Source organism: Mchenga conophoros, linkage group LG3, assembly GCF_057382185.1.
Source record: "Mchenga conophoros isolate Kocher_MC1m ecotype Shallow Benthic linkage group LG3, M_conophoros_male_GT1.1, whole genome shotgun sequence".
NCBI classification, from domain to species: Eukaryota; Metazoa; Chordata; class Actinopteri; order Cichliformes; family Cichlidae; genus Mchenga; species Mchenga conophoros.
In genome coordinates, this window is record NC_140528.1 from 59,868,719 (window position 1) to 59,886,605 (window position 17,887).

Genomic DNA, 17,887 nt, shown 5'->3' on the forward strand with positions numbered 1-17,887 from the left:
CTGTGGCCGGGGAAAGAGGGAGAGAGAGAGAGAGAGCACAAGAACAAAACACATGTTGCCTAACACGGAATCAGCCGGTGAGGCACGGGGACCGTGACAAGAAGAGATGAAATCACTCTCAGCACAATGAAAGATATACGTAACACCAAAGAGACGGGAATGTGCAGTATGCAGCAGGCGTGGCTCGGGTTGTTTAAATTTCAATCTTGCGCACTCATCCACACACCTGCTGCAGCTCCAACAGGTCTCTTAACAGGTGAGTAGGCAGAAATATTAGTTTTTTGTTTGTAAAAGATTTCAGAGTACACAATACATGTTTTTTGCGGGGTTTATAACATGTGCTACTACTGTACACTTAACAGAAGTAACAAATGTCACATGTAATAATGTATGATATAAAACAAAAAAGATGTAATCTTGTTTATTATGGTTTATTGGCAAAGTACCTAAACAATAGTCGACTCTATTAGTGCACATTTTCCTTGACTTTGAGTTAAAAAAAAAATTTTTTTTACTACACACTGGGCTTTGGTACAGTCTCACTGTTCATTCACTGTCAGAAAAGAAACTTTCTTCTAATTTCCTAAACAGTATATTGTATTGTTTGTATTTTATTACTATGTACAAGAAGTCAACCAACAAATTGTCATTGCTATCCATACAGCCAAATTAGCAGGCAGACTTCAAAGTTATTATGAAAAGTTTATAACTCTACTTCACCACTCTGATAAATGTAAGATTGAATATCACACTGATTTTTTGTTTTTCCAAATTCTAATGAAAACAGTATTTTCATTGTTTTCTTATATGTTGAAAAAGTTTTTGGTTGTTCAGAGCAAAACTTATTGCAATCGTATGTTAAACAGAAAGTGCTTATCACATGACAGCTGAGAGATTTATGAAGCGCGTTGAGGCGACTTTTGTTGTGATTTGGCGCTATATAAATAAAATTTAATTGAATTGAATTTATGAAATGTGGAAACTTTAGAGCTCCCATTTTTCAAGCAATAATTATATGAAATTATATTGTGTATAAACTTAAATGTTGGAAGTAACAGAAGTTGTATACATCTGTCTGTGTGGTTGTTAAAATCTTTTTTGTCAATGAATATATGTTTAAATTATGTACAATATTATCTATTCGGTATATTTTAAAATTAATAGATCATTTACATCCATCTCATCCTCATTTCTCTAGGTGTCTGATTTCAGCACCAGAAGGAATAAAGAAAAAAATCTACATTTCATCTCTTGAAGTTTGAACTCATTGCAATGAACCTAAATTCAGCAGAAACTGAGATGGCTGACATCAGCGATGACGTGGAAGCAGAGATTTTATGTAATAACTACTGGAAACTGTGCGTTTCAGACTATGTGAAACAAAACCCAGAGTCCCAAAACACACAGCTGTTCTCACTGTTGGTGTTGTTGAACTCATATCTTCCTAATTCTTACCTCTGTATGGATGAGTGTCAACAGATCCTTGGACCACCTGATCTAATCCATGGAGGTCCTCCCTTTAACGAACGAATGGAGCCTTTCACCTTTTTGATCAGTCCGGTTCCTGAACATGTGACAATAAATCACCCAGTGATTTCACAAAGATCCATGGAGCTGCTGCATGATCTGAAGATTAACAGAAGTACTACAGTGAAAAAATTAATGCACTTACTATGTGGATCTGAGAGTGAACCACGTATTGTCCAATACGTCAAAGATTTGCTAACAAAGAGAGAAATGAGTGAGGATGGTCAAGAGAAATTCTCAAAGTTGATCAGGGATATTTTGAGACGAGAGAGGTTTTACCATGCTGTCTCTGCACTGAAATGTGCATCAGAAAAATTTGAAACAAATCCTATTTTTCCTCAAACTATTTCTCGTCTGTATCAAAAGAAGGATACGACTAAAGCTGAAGAATGGGCGAGAAAGGCGATTGAAAGAGCTCCAAACAACTCTTACATGGCTGACACTCTGGCACAAGTTTATAAGAAACGCTTGATTAATCCCGTTGAGGGTATATTTAAAAAGGCCTTCCAAGCATTTAAAGATGTGGAGAAGAAAGCTGAGAATGAAGCGCTCTCAGAGACAATGGAGGCGGCTGAGGGTGAAAGCAGGTCTGATACCTTCAACAACAGAGGCCGCTTTGGTTTCATTCAAGTGGCAAAGTTAGCTTTTGATAAACTCAATGACTGCTCTGCAGATATTTATCCAGATATAAAAACAAAAGTTGAAGAGGAGTTCAACTTTTTTGAATGGTATCTAACCTACTCCAAACCTGGCATAGGTTCTCTGGAGCCCCATTACTTCTGGGAGGATGTTGCACTCTGTTATGAGCACTACACAAACAGAAGAGCAGCAGACTCCACCAGCTTTCCAGGCCTCCTTGATTTGCTGAACCACGGTCTTTTCATGTCAAAGGGAAGACGTGCTAGATTTGAGGAACCTGAAAAAACTGTGTCTGAATTAGAGACAATTCAAGAATGTCTGAAGGCTGCATACGAGGAAAATGTTGAAGATATCAAACTAGCAGAGAGCTACATCCTCTCCAACATCCTCTTAAGCAACAAGAAGCCAGATTCTCCAAACCTCAGCCCAGTGAATGAACTCAAAAACATCATTCACACATTCTTGGAAGGAGAAGAAGGAAATAGAAGACCTGAGTTTTATCTTTTGGTGCTGATGTTGTTTTGGCCTGAAAATCAGCTTCAGGTGCCACAAAACAAGAACGATGAAGAAGTCGCACAAAAGGCCACAGAGGACAGTAAGTCAGCAGACTCAGCCTGGGAGGACAAGGACACTGATGAGGAACGAGACAAAGAACCTGGGGAACCTGCACAGCTTCCTGCTGACCTCATGTTTGACATCAACCTGCAACAGTATGTCACATTCATGGAGAAAGCATTTAAGAAAGCCGACTATGCCAAGTACCTGCGAGGACGTTACTTGTTGCCATTGTTTTTTCTGGGAAAAGGCTCCGGACTGAGCAAATGGATCCACAGATCCATGCTGGATGCAATAGTGGAGGAGAAGGTGGATGCTGAGTTAAAGGATAAACAAAATAAAAAGGAGAAGATGAGGCGGATCAATCATCTGTGGCTCAGAGGGAAAGTGTGGCACATTACAGATATCAGAGATATCCTACTTCCGGTCCAGATCGAGCCGCGTTCTTCTGCAGAGTCACAGGAGCTTGAAGAACAGGAAGTGTGTGTTTGTGTAGGAGACCAGAAAATAAAGGCAAGAACAGAAGCTCAACCACCTGAAGCAACGCTGCCAACAAGGCTGTTCTACTTGGGCTTCACCATTCAGGGTCCTGTTGTCTTTGAAGTGGGAGTCCTTAACTCTGAGAGTGACCGTCAGTGAACTCTATTATGGACAATTACTTTACTGAGTTTACTGTAAAAAACAGTAAAAGTAAAGCATGAGTCATACCTGAAAAATCTCAGATGATTGCATGTGTAGATAAAGAAGAAATATTAATATTAAAATAACAGTAATTTTTAAAAATGTATTTCTCAGTTAGCTGAAAAGCGTTTTGATACCTAATTTAAGTTTTTGTTTCGCCAGTTATAATGTTGTTTGAATCTGTATTTTCCTACATTTGATGAATTTCAGGTTTCATTAATGCAATATATTTGTGACTGTAATCACTGCATTAAAAATGTTTTTGTAAATGTAATAAAAATATGTACACTTGAACATGAACAGGGATTATCTCCTTCATGTCGTTTTTCAGATTTCAGCTACAGATAAGATAAGATAAGATAACCTTTATTAGTCCCACACGTGGGAAATTTGTTTTGTCACAGCAGGAAGTGGACAGTGCAAAAGTTATGAGGCAAAAATTAGAATACAATAAGAATAAATACAGTACACAACTGTACAGAATAGAATAAAATAAAATACTATATACAGTAGAATAAAATAAAATAAATATACAATAAGATAAAAATAGAATACAAATACAAATACTATATACAACTGAGTAAAAATACAACGATGACAGAAAGGATTATTGCACTTAGTATTATTGCATATGTATGGATGTGTGTGCTTGATCAGTCTTTATTATGGAGTCTGACAGCAGTGGGGAGGAAAAGACCTGCGAAATCTCTCCGTCCCACACCGTGGGTGCCGCAGTCTCCCACTGAAGGAGCTGCTCAGTGCTGTCACATGTGCATGAAGTGATTTTAACCAAGTTCACCATCATAATAAATGAATAAAAAAAACTTTTATTGTCATAGGTCGTTGACCCAGCATTTTGTGTTTCCTTTTGGTTTCATCTCGTGTTTTGTGTTAATTCTTATTTTGTATTAGTTCTTAGGGTTTGGTTCTTGTGTTTATTGCTTCAGTGTTTTATCAGCCCTAACTGTGTCTGTCCTCTGTGCTCTGTTTGTGCTCCCGAATTTGTGTTGTAAAACAGTGTGTGTTTCCTATTTTACTTTGTAGGTCTGTGTCTCTTCTTGTGAATTAGGTTGAGTTGTGCTCCCCTCCTGTGTGTCATTCCCAGAGGTGGGACCAAGTCATTGTTTTGCAAGTCTCAAGTAAGTCTCAAGTCTTTATCCTCAAGTCTCAAGTCAAGTCTCAAGTAATGTCAGGCAAGTCAGAGTCGAGTCTCAAGTCACTGGTGTAAAAGTCCGAGTCAAGTCACAAGTCTGAAACTTTGAATTTCAAGTCCTTTCGAGTCTTTAAAAAAATAATGAAAAAAGCATGTTGCAGTTATGCTAAATGTAAATATTAGACCATGTAATTTTAAAATCTGTGTTTTTCTCAACACATGACAAAATAGTGAACTTAGAAAATATACACAAATTGTGAAATTGCACCTCTATAAAATGCAGCTCAATTAAACCTAGCTCCAAGAATAATTTTCACCGACAGTTCTGAGATAAGCCGCATGTTATTCTTGGATGCGCTTGTAGGACTTAAAATCGCATGACAAAAGTATCATACACATTAAAAAAAACTGCATCACCAACGTAGCCTGGAAAACATTTGCTAGTTAGATGAAGTCAGCTATCTCATTGTAGCATATTTATAATCATACAGTTCTTGGAGTGAGTGCACACACTCATGAAGTTTAATAACTTCAGGTCACTGCAACAAGCCCAGGTACAGTTTACCGACAGATGGGTACAGGACCTTGAAATGCACCGTGTAGAACGAAAGACCATCGTACGTATCATAAGTTTACCAGTCTCACAAATTGTCGTCATAAATACACATTCGTTAACCGTTTATTAATATAACCTTTGAGCTCAACAGTAATTAATTAGTAGTGGAAATAATTTCTGGTTCATTACAGAAATGTAGCAGTGATACTGTATGCTGTAATCGTACTGGGCAATTAGTGATACAAAACAACTGTTTTATCCTGTGAATAAAAGTATATGTTTTTGTCAATGTACCATAATAACAGAAGCGAAACGCAATATTGTGTCAGGACAATTTACTATTTATGCACAATAAACAAAGGAGCATAGCGCGACAATTTCTGTTCAGCGCCAGACTTGCTTGTAACCTATATCACCAATTATGTTATGAAAATGACGCATTAACTACAACAGCAGACTGACCTCTGTGGAAATGCTTGGAGCAGACTAACATGTGAGCTGGAGTGTTCTGGGATGTTATATTTGGTCTTTGAATGGCTGCAATCTCTTTGTTACTTCGGAAACATGTCTCGAACAATTTCTCTTCAACGACGTAATCCGATAACAACCGATCTCTTTACCCGTCGGCTTCCCGTGGCTGTCATGCGACCGGCTATTGCAGTTAATAATACAACAGCTTCTTGACATTTTTGTGTTTCTTTTTATCGCTGTGTGACTGATTTCAATTGAAAGCCTGCGTGCGCTAGTACCTCTTGCCACGAGTTCCCAGAATCCTTTGCGGTTTTACCCCTGAATGACGTCACATTTTCAATCTCTATATAATATGCATGTTAAGTTTTATATTTGGGGTGAAATATCAAGTCTTTTCTTTTTTTTTTTTTTTTTTTTTTTTTTTTTTTTCTAAATGACATCAGAAACAGCAGTATGCGACATTACGTGATGGGAGAGCTTCAGTTCATCCTTTGTCATTTTTTTTTTTTTTTTAATAAATAGGACAGGGGGAATGAATGAGAGAGAGAGGGGGAGAGAAAGAAAGAAAACCAAAGGGGAGAAGAGACGGTGAGAAGGGGGGGGAAGAGAGACAAAAAAAAAAAAAAAAAAATTCCTGGGTCACCTGTATGGAGAAAACAAACAAACAAACAAACAAACAAAAACAAACAGAGGAGACAGCAAACAACAAAGAGCAACATAATAATAGAGAAAACAAAGCACCATCACAATAAACTAGCTAGTCATAGATATCAGTATTTACTAAGTAATAAACGATATTGTGCAGCACGCAAGATAGACAGCGCACAGTGTGCTTTGAGGCAGCAGCCAAGAAAGCTTTAGTCCGCGTCTGTGAATACCCATGTGTGCATACCTGTGTGGATCAGCATGCTTGCATTCCAAAGGTTTCTCCATGTAATGATCTGCTAGGGAGTGTGGGGGGGCCACAGCCCCGTCCTCCAGGGTGTGAAGCGGGTATGGAGGAGATCAAAACTCCAGACATCCAGAGGCCCCCAGAACACGAGAGACCATGGAAGACCAACAGAGGGGCAGCCGCACCACTGTTCCAGTAAGAGCTGAGGAGAGTCCCAGATGAGGGCTCGCCCAGCAGCCGCGGAGCAGAAGTCAGGGGGAGTTGCAGTGACGCGCCCGTGAGCTCCGCCGGCCCCCAGCTGCGCCTGAGTGACCGAGCCCTAGGCCGAGAGGCCGGGGGCACCCCACCTCCAAAGGGGCCCGAGCGAGCCCCAGGCCCCAGGCCCCGACAAGCGGCCGCCAAGGAGTGAGCCGGTGTGTACCCGGACGCCCACCCCCACCCCCAGAGACAAAGAACCACCAACACACCGACACCTGAAGGAGTCCGCCACCGGCAGGGGAAGTGGTGGTGGGTGGAGATAGGCCTCCAAACCTTGGAGGGCCTGAGGTGTCCCCAGAGAGGTGGCGTCTGATACCCAACCTGACATATAGACACAGACATACAGGCACACACAGACACAAACATCCATTCCCACCCTCATGCTCTCATATGCACTCACTCCACACTCAACCAACGTGGAGACAGACATAAAGAGACGCTGTACACACAATCACACTCCCCAAGCGTACTCTACAAACCGGGTCTAGGTACCCTTGCCCCTGGAGGGGGGAATTGCACCCAGACCCAGGTGGTGTTACCCTTTTCCCTGCGGTGGGGAGAGGCAGACCACCCCGACTCCGCAGCAGCAGGGAGGCCCCACACCCCACACTCTAAGAACTAAAACTGATAATTACTTAAATATTTTGGTGCAACACTTTTACACTCAAAAATAATGAGTAAATGCAAAAACAATCACATCTCTTAAATACACCTTATTAATTGAGTAAATCCAACTAAAATGGAATAAGTTGTTATGAACAATTAAAGATGTTACAGTAACATACAAAATTGAGTAAATACAATTGAAAATCTAAGTTAAAACAACAGTAACCAAAAGTTCAAACTACATAAAATATTAATTAGGAAATGCTGAAATGCTTGGCACATTTAACCTACACCATTACAATTATTTGTTTTTAAATAATGGTGCAATTTACTTAATATTTTTAAGTTAATTTAAGCAAAAACGTTAATTACAATTAAGTGTTTATTTTATTTATACACACACACACACACACACACACACAGGAAAAAAGAACCACGTCAATTCAACATTGTTCACAATGATTTATTTTAAACAGCTTTTTTGTGAATCACACATTTAGCAGATTCCTTCTCTGAACACAGTGAGCTGAAATCTGTTCTACATTCAGTGGATAAAACTTGGATAAAATTTCAGTCACAACAGCCTTATATAATAAAATTGCATCCAAATTGGCATGCTTGATAAAACTCTGTAAAACTGGCATATTGATGCTAACAACAAGAAAAATGTACCTGCCATACAAAGAATAAAAGTGGCTCAAGTGAACGCAGTGCTTTACCTTTTCAGAAAAGGTCAAATGACAAAAATAAAATTAAGATCCCAAAAAGATATAAATCCTGAAAAAAAAAACATTTGCACTGTGACATAGTTTTTGAACATCTTATTTTGATTCCAAAAAATTGGGAAGATTATAACTAAAGAGTGACCAAAAAACATCCATAATGATACTCTCCCATTTACACCTTAATGTGAATCTGGAAAGTTAATACAAAAACACAGTTTATGGTACAAACATTATTTATGAACAGGAATGTCAAAACAATGTAATGTCGCAACTGAACCTTTTGATGAGCATTACATGTCACTTAACAAGTCTAACACTTTAAGAACAGCCCTGTGAAATTTTGTCTACAATGAACAGAGGTCATTTTTCAGTCTTTGAACCTTGACAGAAAGGTTTCCTGGATCCAGCTCCATGAACACTTTTCGAAATGCTTCAAATGTGCATTTGAAATTCTTGGGGTATTTCAGATCCAGAGCATAGCACAGTCCCAAAAGATAGCAACAGGCTTTGCTCAGATTCCCAAGTTTGCCCAGAACAGTAACGCCTTCAATAACAATACCCACATCAGTAGGTTCGCCTGACCTGTCTTGATTCTGCAGCAGGTAAATCTTCATCACCTCCTCAGCCAAAGCCTCTTCAACAAAGACAGCATCAGCACCGTCCTTTAAAAAGAGAAACAACTGTTTTAAGCTCACATATTTCCAAACATTGAAACAAAAAGTTTCATTTGTATGACATCACCAGTACTCATATGTAGACACTGTGCTCCAAAATCTTATAGCAATAGCAAATGCTATTCTTTTGTATGCTTTGAGGTGTTTTTTTTTTCTTTAGAACAGTATCTTAAAACTTTTCTATGATCTCACAAGCTAAAATAAACTACCGTAATTGTCGGGCTATAAGCCGCTACTTTTTGCACCAGCTTTGAACCCTGCGGCTTTTAGTCAGGTGCGGCTTTTCTATGGATTGTCCATGATTTTTGTCATATCGTAAGATTTGTTTTGTTTGTTCCGCTGTTGCCTGGCGGAAGGGCATGTGATCAGACACACAGTATCGGGGTTCAAGAGTGGTATGTTGGTCACATGTCCATCTGCCAGGCAACACAGTGCCGTACAAGTAGCGCGAAAAACAAACTTCAAAGTAGCGCTACGCGTTCAGCGGGAGGCGTGGATGACGAGCGGTGATAAACTTGCGAAAAGCAAGTTATGCTCAATTCCACCGGTGGATTCTGACAGCGTGGAAAAGTGTGAAAACATCCACGATCACCAACGGATTTGAAGGGCTGGACTGCTGCATGATGGAGAGGAGGACACCGCCACGGCCCTTCTGAGGGTGTTCGACTCTGACACTGACAACGAGGATTTCTTTGGTTTTGAAAGTGACAACGAAGGAAAGAAGCGGAGAGTGGATGACGAAGCCATCCTGAGCCTGTTCGTTTCCGACACTGGAGGAGAGGACTTTGGTGGTTTCAGTGCGCAGGAAGAAGAGAAAGATGGTGGTGAATGACTGACTTTTCTTCTTGTTAAAGCCGTGTCGCTGCACCTGAGCCTAAAAGGTAGTCTGAATCTATTTTTCTGGTGTGCTGTAGGTTACTGTTATGTACTACATTTGTTACTCATTTATGAAGCACAGTACATGTTTCCTACTTGTAATTACCGCTACTTGTACATATACCTAAAAAGTTATGCAAATATGTACCCATAACTTGTTTTTCAAGATATTAATAAAAGGGGTGTGTCTCCAAACAGCCATCTCTTTCCTGACAATTCCCTTTGTGCATATTCTCTTACATATGATAAGTCAACATTGAAACACCTGCGGCTTTTAGTCAGGTGCGGCTAATGTATGTACAAACCAGGATTTTCCCCTGATTTTAGCTTGTGCGGCTAATATTCAGGTGCGCTTTGTAGTCCGGGAAATACGGTACTAATATTCCTAAAACAGATTTATTGCACCAACCTCAAAGGTTTTGATTAAGGCACTTGGATCCTCTCCCAGATGGTCAATGAAACATCTGATGATGACTTCTCGTTTTTTCTCGATGGAATTTCCACTCTGTAAAACAGGAAGTCTCAACTGAGGCAAAATTTGCAGATTTAAAACATGACTTACCATTTCTAGCTTAAACATAACTATTTTTTTTCTGTTGTTGACCTGTTTTCACACCCACCATCAAGGTAAGAACACCTGTGGAGCTAAAATATTGAACAGAAACCTAAGAAAAGCCGTTTTTAGTGGAAGGGCCTCTTCAATGCTGTGTTGGAACGTTTTTGTGGTTAGAAAATGCAATCTTCCTTACCTGAAGCAGAAGGTTTAACTGTGCCCTGTGGCGTTGTCCAGCAGCACCTTTCTTGGCTTGAAACAAGGACAGGAGTTTGGATGAATACAAGTCCAACGATGACATGAACTTTGGTTCAAGGTTCAGGGTCGTGATCCTATGAAACGCTGCACTGACCTGGATGGGAGAGGACAAAAAATCTGAAGGCCAAAATTCTGATTCAATCAAAAAAAATAAATAAAAAAATAAAAATCTACCATTTTTTGCAACCTGGACCTTATTTTCTAACATGCAAAAGATTAATTTACACATCCAGACATAAATCCATATAAGTGGAGTTGTTCAGTATGCAGACTAAACCCTTAACATAAAGTATTATCTTCCACTAAGCTTCTAAATTTTATGTTATGAATTGCTTGCACTATTTCCCTGTGAGATTGTATAATCTTAGAGGGAAGAGGCGGAGCCAGGTTGCCCTCTGAACCATCGTCTGCCAGGCAGCGATGCGAGAGGAACACACCGCTGAAGTGGCGCACATATTCAGAATCGTGTCAGCGGCTTTACAGAGAAAGCCTTTCAGCTCCTCTGGCAGCTCTGCTTCCTCCACCTTCCTGGAGATGACAAACGCTAGCAAATCAGTGTTGTTAGGCAATGCAGCTGACTGAACAGTGCATTGATGTGCGCGATCAGTGAACCTTGCTATCAGCTGGTCAAGTTTGGCGGGATGGGCCGGTCGCTGTCCAACGACCTTGGTCGTTTTGGTGCCGAAAACGGAAGCGAGGCTCGGCTCCAGAGGGGGAACAGGCGGAAAACTCCGGTCTGTGAAGCCCTCTGTGAAGCCCTAGGTAGAGACCGGCGCTCTAATCTTCGCTGGCTCTGCTGCTGCCTCAGAGAGGTTGGTCATCATCCCTGGGAACTGAGGCCAGATGGGATCTGGGCAACGAGAGTGAGTGGAGCCATACCTTCCCGCCAGATCATGGCCTGTATTTATATAGCGCTTTACTAGTCCCTAAGGACCCCAAAGCGCTTTACATATCCAGTCATCCACCCATTCACACACACATTCACACACTGGTGATGGCAGCTACATTGTAGCCACAGCCACCCTGGGGCGCACTGACAGAGGCGAGGCTGCCGGACACTGGCGCCACCGGGCCCTCTGACCACCACCAGTAGGCAACGGGTGAAGTGTCTTGCCCAAGGACACAACGACCGAGACTGTCCAAGCCGGGGCTCGAACCGGAGATCAATGTTTTTCTCTTCACATCTTAGAAGTTGGCAAGGTATGGAAATGATTATCTGCCTCTTAACTCTTATTGTGTTGCTTGTCCTTTATATATAAAATCTTAATTAGTTAAGGCGAACTCCCAACTCTTGAGCCACGATCATCAGATGGGGGTGGAGCAGGCTGAGGGACGGGAAGTTCCTTCTCACCAGCTGCCTCCTGGATGATGCCAGGCAGATCCAGGAGCAGCGCACCAACAACTGGGAGCGGCGTCCTTGCCGACATGTGAAGGCCAGGGGTGGATGAGCGTCGGCTCATCCACCCTTCTGTCACCAGGCTGCCCAGCTGGGAGGCAGTGGAGCTGCCACCACTGCCGTTTTCCTCACGGTGGGTGGAATCATCCAATTCCGGCCCACCATCGAAGAACTCGATGGCTTCTTCCAGCGAGTGCCTCTCTTAGTGGGAACGCCTCCTCAGCATCAGCCTTGAAAAAGGCTGACCTCCGCTGCTTTTCCTCTGGCGGGAGGAGCTAACAGGAGCAGCAATAGGATTAAGGTGTGAGGGCAAGGTCCGCATGGTGAGGACCGAGGCAGCCCACGCAGACGGCATGTCGGTCATACGACATGATGTAGCCGGTCTGGCAGGATGGACACAGACGGATGGTCTCGCTGGACATCTTCTGGCTGGCTGAAGAAAAACGGTAGAGCCGATTTCCTGGTCTCACCGTAACTTATACTAGACCAGGGTGAGGCCCACACAGCAGGTGGGCGTGGACTAAAATACTTCAGTGCTGCGCGCACAAGGGGAATACCCACTTAAAGGGCTGCGCCTATACTCATGGTGACACTGGATGACAGGCCATGAACTCATCAATATATTTACCGAACTGAAAAATTCTCAAAATTTAGATTTGGCATTTGTATGACTAAAATAACCCACCACAAAACCAGTATAAATATTTAGGTGGTATCACCATCCACTACTCAGCTTGTATAAAACAATATCATATCCTTCCAAAATTTAACACATCAAGTCCTCTGAGTAAAATTACCTGCTTTACTTTGTAGTTGATGCAGATTTTTTTCCTGGTGGTGAAGATGGTGCTGAAAAAATACAAATCAAAACTTTATCATTACAAAACATGTCACTGAGTAATCTGCCATAACACCAATCTCTTATAAGAAAGTTTAGCTTGGATTGAAATAAACATTTATTTATGTAAATTGGGAGTAACGAGGCAAGGCAAGGCAAATTTATTTGTATAGCACAATTCAACAACAAGGTGATTCAAAGTGCTTTACAGAGAAACAAAAACAAATAAAAAGCATGATTTAAAATTGATTAAAGCAAGCAAACAAACAAACTAACAAACAAAACAGTATATAAAATCAAAACATAAAATCACAACAGTAGATAAAATCAGTAGTTAAATGTAAGTTTTGAAATTTAAGCTTAAAAGTGTGGATTTGGTGCTTTATTCAAATGCAGCAGAGAATAGGTGAGTCTTCAACCTGGATTTAAATAAACTGAGTGTTTCTGGAACTATACTATACTAACTATATACTAACTATACTGGAAATGATGGTACTTTTGGCTTGACCAAAAGGACCAAAGCTTTTTTTTTTTATTATTTTCTGGGATCTGAAAGGAAGTAGGGCCCCCAGTCTAAATTTACTTAAGCCCCCATAGTACTTTGGACCGGCCCTGGATGAGGTAATCTGCTGACCCGGGCGGTCCTGTCAGCGTTCTCTCAAAAACTGGCCCTGTTCGGGACAAAGCTGAAAGCAGCGTCTTATATGCTCTGAAAGACCCCACATAGAACAAGAAAGCTAAGCAGCATGGTTGCTGCTATGAACTGTTCCGCGGGCAGGTCTTCTTAGTTACCAAAGCCATTGATGACGTCTGTTCATCTCCTCCTGAACAACCTGACAGAGTGAGTCAGGCCGCGTGACTACCGCAGCTCCCGCACCGCGACTCAACAGGGCCATTTTCTAGAAATGTCTGAGCACACCTGCTTTCACGTGGTTCCTAAAATGCCCCCGATTAAACGGTCAGGTCGCTGGTACCGGGACATTCCGGTCAAATTACCCGGAACGCAGATAGCGACTCAGAACGTAAAAGGATAAAAGGGTGCGGTTTCCCGCCGCCTTGACTGGAAGACGGGTTGAAAACTTAAATTAACATGCACAAACACGCTGCGAAAAGTGAGCCACCATGACAAACGCTTTCTTCAGAACATGTTATAAAAGAACGGTGTGTATAAAGACAGCTAATGTAAGAATTGGTCACTTACCTGGTTACCAAGTCTGCAGTGGATGTGTGTCTGTCTCGTTCAACGTGCAGAAAATCTCCCATGAGGCCATGCTCCTCGCGTGCGGTACATGCCAAAGGTCATTAGTCTTACTCAAAGTTTTAAGTTAGTATTGGGGGACAAAATTATATTGATTTTTGAACCATTAATAATTAAAGTTAAAGACAATGATAAGTATGAATACCAGTGTCTCAGTTATTATGAGTACTTTCTATGAGATATATTGAGTAGATTTAAATAATGCACCCTGTGTTTCAAATACAGAATTTTTTCTTTTAAATAAACTTGAACAAAAGAGCTCAGTTCAACTCAAAAACTGGTGTTGAAAATTTAAGCATTCTTTTCAGTATTTTCAACTCAAGATAACACTTTTGTGATTTTCAAAGATTTAATCAAGGTCATCTAACTTAGAATTATAATGATATTTACTAAGCCCCTGAATAATTTTTTAGGGTGCAGACCGCAGTCGGACAGCCAACTCCTCCTACTAGCCCTCCCGCTCCAGCAGGCCGCAGAGAATGGGGGTGAAATATCAAGTCTTTTCAAGTAAACCGGTTCAAGTCCAATTCAAGTCCCAGGTCATTGGTGTAAAAGTCCAAGTCAAGTCACAAGTCTTAGAACATTTTTTCAAGTCAAGTCTAAAGTCATAAAATTAATGACTCGAGTCTGACTCGAGCCCAAGTCATGTGACTCGAGTCCACACCTCTGGTCATTCCCTCATTACCTTGTGTGTATTTATAGTGTGTGTCTGCCTGTGCTCCTGGTCGCGTCGTCTGTCAGTGTCAATCAGTGTTTCTCTTCATCTGTCATCTCTGTGTAACTCCTGCTGTCCTTATGTTTTCAGGTCTGTTTGTTAGTTTTCCCAGTTTAGGTTTATGTTCAGTTCTGCCCTCACCTTGGTTATGGTTCACTGTAAATAAAACTCACTTGCACCTCCGCCGCTTTCTGCTATTTGGATCCTCCTTCTCACCTCCACACGACTGCTGCCCCAGCCGTGACATTTATATGCTGTTATATTTTATTTATATGTCAGAAGTTTCAAGTCATTGGCAGCTGGTAAAAAGACTCTAAGTCTAATCTGACTGTCATCCATGATGACTGCAGTTTAGTCACCACACCAACAACTTTAAAATGAAACATTTAAAATCTTGCAGTCAATTTAGGTGGAGAGGGGCACATTCTCAAATGCTTCTTTATTCTCAGGCCACAAAAGGAGTCCACAAAATTCCATCATTAAATGGTTTACTGTTTTTTGGGATTTTGTGGGAAATCACAAACGTCACTGTTCCTTTCCCCGGATGTGTGAAGCTTTGTAGTCCGTCAAGTTCTCATGTTTCGCTGCGTTTTTACTCTTGTACATGTGATTCAAACTGTAATTAAACACAGCAATCTGCTCTCTATAAAATAAACACATGGCTATGTCAGTTAAATTTGTAAAAAAAAAAAAAAAATGCTGTCAAGATAGCGCCTATTTGCAAAAGTGCTTCATTGTTTCTGGAAATGCCGCTGCCAGCTCACCTTGCAAGTTGGAATGGAATGCACAGCTCTCAGTATAAACCCAGCTGGCTGTCGCCTCTCTGAGGCTGAACGCCAGACTTAATATACTTTCATATCAGGTCTTTGTTTCCTTTATAAAGGCAGTTGAATATGCTGCTGGCTATCGGCCCTATCCAGGGTATGTTTCTGTTATCTGGGCTCACCCACCCTAACACCAGGACCTGGATAAATGCTTGCACAAAGTGGGTTTTCAACTCAAGTAAACCCAGGGTTTCCCAGCGAATTCACACGAAAAGGGTGTTGACAGCATCAAACTAATCTACGAATCTAATCCATGGGTCATATGCCAGATGAGAGTACAATAATAGATTCTCTGAATCTATTATTGTACGATCTACTGTATAATTTAAATCGCCTTGAGGTGACCATTGTTGTGATTTGGCTCTATGTAAATAAAATTGAATTTAATTGAAGCAGAACAGCATTTATACACAAAAATCAACAAATGAATACACACACATTCCTGTACCAATGATACCAATGATTAGTTATTAATTAACATTAACAGTAATTCAGTGGCCAACTTACCAACACTCAGGTCAGTGGCTCAGAGTTTAGTGACCCATATACATTGTTATTGGCTCGTGAAAAAGCTTTAATATTTTATATTTTTAAATATTCATGCAATTTAATTGATACAACTTTTAATATTTTTTCACTTTCAATCTTAAAAATGTGAAGAAAGTCTTGAAATTAATGTGGTGTGGTACAAACCATCCGCTCCTTTAGACCGCTGTTTGCTGCAGGTATCGATTTCATGGAAAATAGTACGTGCTTCCCTCTTGTGGCGATGCCACGCAATTACATCTACATATTCCCAAATAAAAAACTGTGAATTAGTGCAATAAAGCAAAGCCTTTTACACCAATAATTTCTTCAAACAAATTACTACGGTGACCATACATTTGCACAAATATAACAGTGTACAGAAATTTGAACGTAGGGGCAGAAATGTTGAGAGCGCAAGCAACACATTGCGAGTGAAAATGTGGAAAATATGGATAATAGCAAACACTGAAATACATTTTTTGAACGCATCAATGAATTTTGTTGCCTCAAATTTAGCTTTTCTTCTCTCAAGATAAATTTCTTCTCAAAATGCAACACGTGTACCTGTAAATTCTTTTTAAATGCGCATTCCAGGGTGGCCTTTTGTTGTGGGCAGTCTGAGGTACACCTGTGCACTACTCATGATGTCAGATCAGCATCCTGATGTGGCACACCTGTGAGGTGGGATGGATTATCTCAATATGGCAGATGTGCCCACTACCACACATTTGGACTGATTTGTGACCACTGTTTGGGAGGGATGGTTATATTGTGTATCTGGAATGAATTTTAGGTCTCTACGTCCATCCCATGGGGAATGGGAGCAGTAACAAAGGTGTTGCGTTTATATTTTTGTTGAGTGTATATATAGTATACAGCCACATGCCACACCCAGGAAAGGTTTGTGGGTATATGTATACACCCACCAATAGACTGTGAATACCAAAGTGAGCAGGATGCTATGATCAAAATGTTAGAAGGAATCAAGTTAGGACATATTTGCTGTCAAACAAAAAATATAGATGGGAATGAGGCATGTATAAGATATTTAGATGGAAGAAAATTAAGAAGAATTTAGTAATGAAAGATCAGGGAATTTATTAGATTAATATATTTGTATATTTAGTGTCATGGAAATTCATGGGGGAAAATGTCTACAGTGACTTATGTTATTGTTTTCTTACTTTGATCCAGCAGTATCATTTTACTGGAAAGGTTTTACATTTCTGGTAAAGGGTGGGGTGAGGTCATTTGAATAGAAATGTTACTGGCAACAGGCCAAATACTAAAATAATTTTCTTTATGTTAAAGAAGACAGTGCCATTAACATAGTTACTGTAAGGTATTTAAAGTTTTCTTTCACTGTCAGAATGAAACCTACCACTATTGATGCTGACTGACTTTACAGGCCTGTCTGTCTGGTTTTATCATTAAAAATCTGCAGGACAGACAAGTGATGTATTCATCTTGACATTGGTAACACTTGTAGTGGACTTTAAAAGTTGCTGAGCAACCAACAGTCCATGGAAATTATTAATCCATAACTTAGTAACACTGTAACTACAGTGTAAAAAATGTAGATAAACTACTAAATAAATTTTATTAACATGAAAGAAAGTTCTATTAAGATGGTCACTGTTTCCGTTGTTTCTCATAATGAAACCTACCACTGGATTTCTTCACTATTGAACCCGATTGTCTCTGTAGGCCTGTCTGTCTGGTTTAATTGGTTACAATAAATCTTGTGTACTGACAAGGTTGGAGAATTCTGGTAAAAGGTTGAGGTGAGTTCATTTGAATAGAAATGTTACTGACAAGTGGCCATGGCCATTTGTTAAGCTGTAAAAAGAAAATACTCTGCGTATTGAAGCTTTATTTTTCCATGTTATTAAAATTTTTTCACT

The 17,887-nt window shown here is 40.5% G+C and overlaps 2 protein-coding genes across 3 annotated transcripts; one reads left to right on the forward strand and one right to left on the reverse strand.

The window, feature by feature from the left end:
- Positions 1 to 1,299: 1,299 nt before the first annotated feature.
- Positions 1,300 to 3,360, forward strand: LOC146579795 (sterile alpha motif domain-containing protein 9-like). The gene has a single exon (XM_085267997.1). It carries the CDS (start codon positions 1,300 to 1,302, stop codon positions 3,358 to 3,360), a length of 2,061 nt encoding a protein of 686 aa, XP_085124123.1.
- A 4,422-nt stretch (positions 3,361 to 7,782) lies between these two features.
- LOC146579796 (uncharacterized) lies at positions 7,783 to 12,749 on the reverse strand. 2 transcript variants are annotated; one of them, XM_085265081.1, is made up of 4 exons: positions 12,618 to 12,749; positions 10,363 to 10,518; positions 10,023 to 10,118; positions 7,783 to 8,725 (listed from the first exon to the last, which is right to left on the reverse strand). In XM_085265081.1, the coding sequence occupies exons 2-4, from the start codon at positions 10,465 to 10,467 to the stop codon at positions 8,408 to 8,410; spliced, it is 519 nt and encodes a 172-aa protein (XP_085121207.1). In that variant the 5' UTR covers positions 10,468 to 10,518; positions 12,618 to 12,749; the 3' UTR covers positions 7,783 to 8,407. The 2 variants fall into 2 exon arrangements, with proteins under 2 accessions (XP_085121207.1, XP_085121198.1); XM_085265072.1 differs by lacking the exon at positions 12,618 to 12,749 and having other exon boundaries at positions 10,363 to 10,938.
- Between the last annotated feature and the right edge of the window lie 5,138 nt (positions 12,750 to 17,887).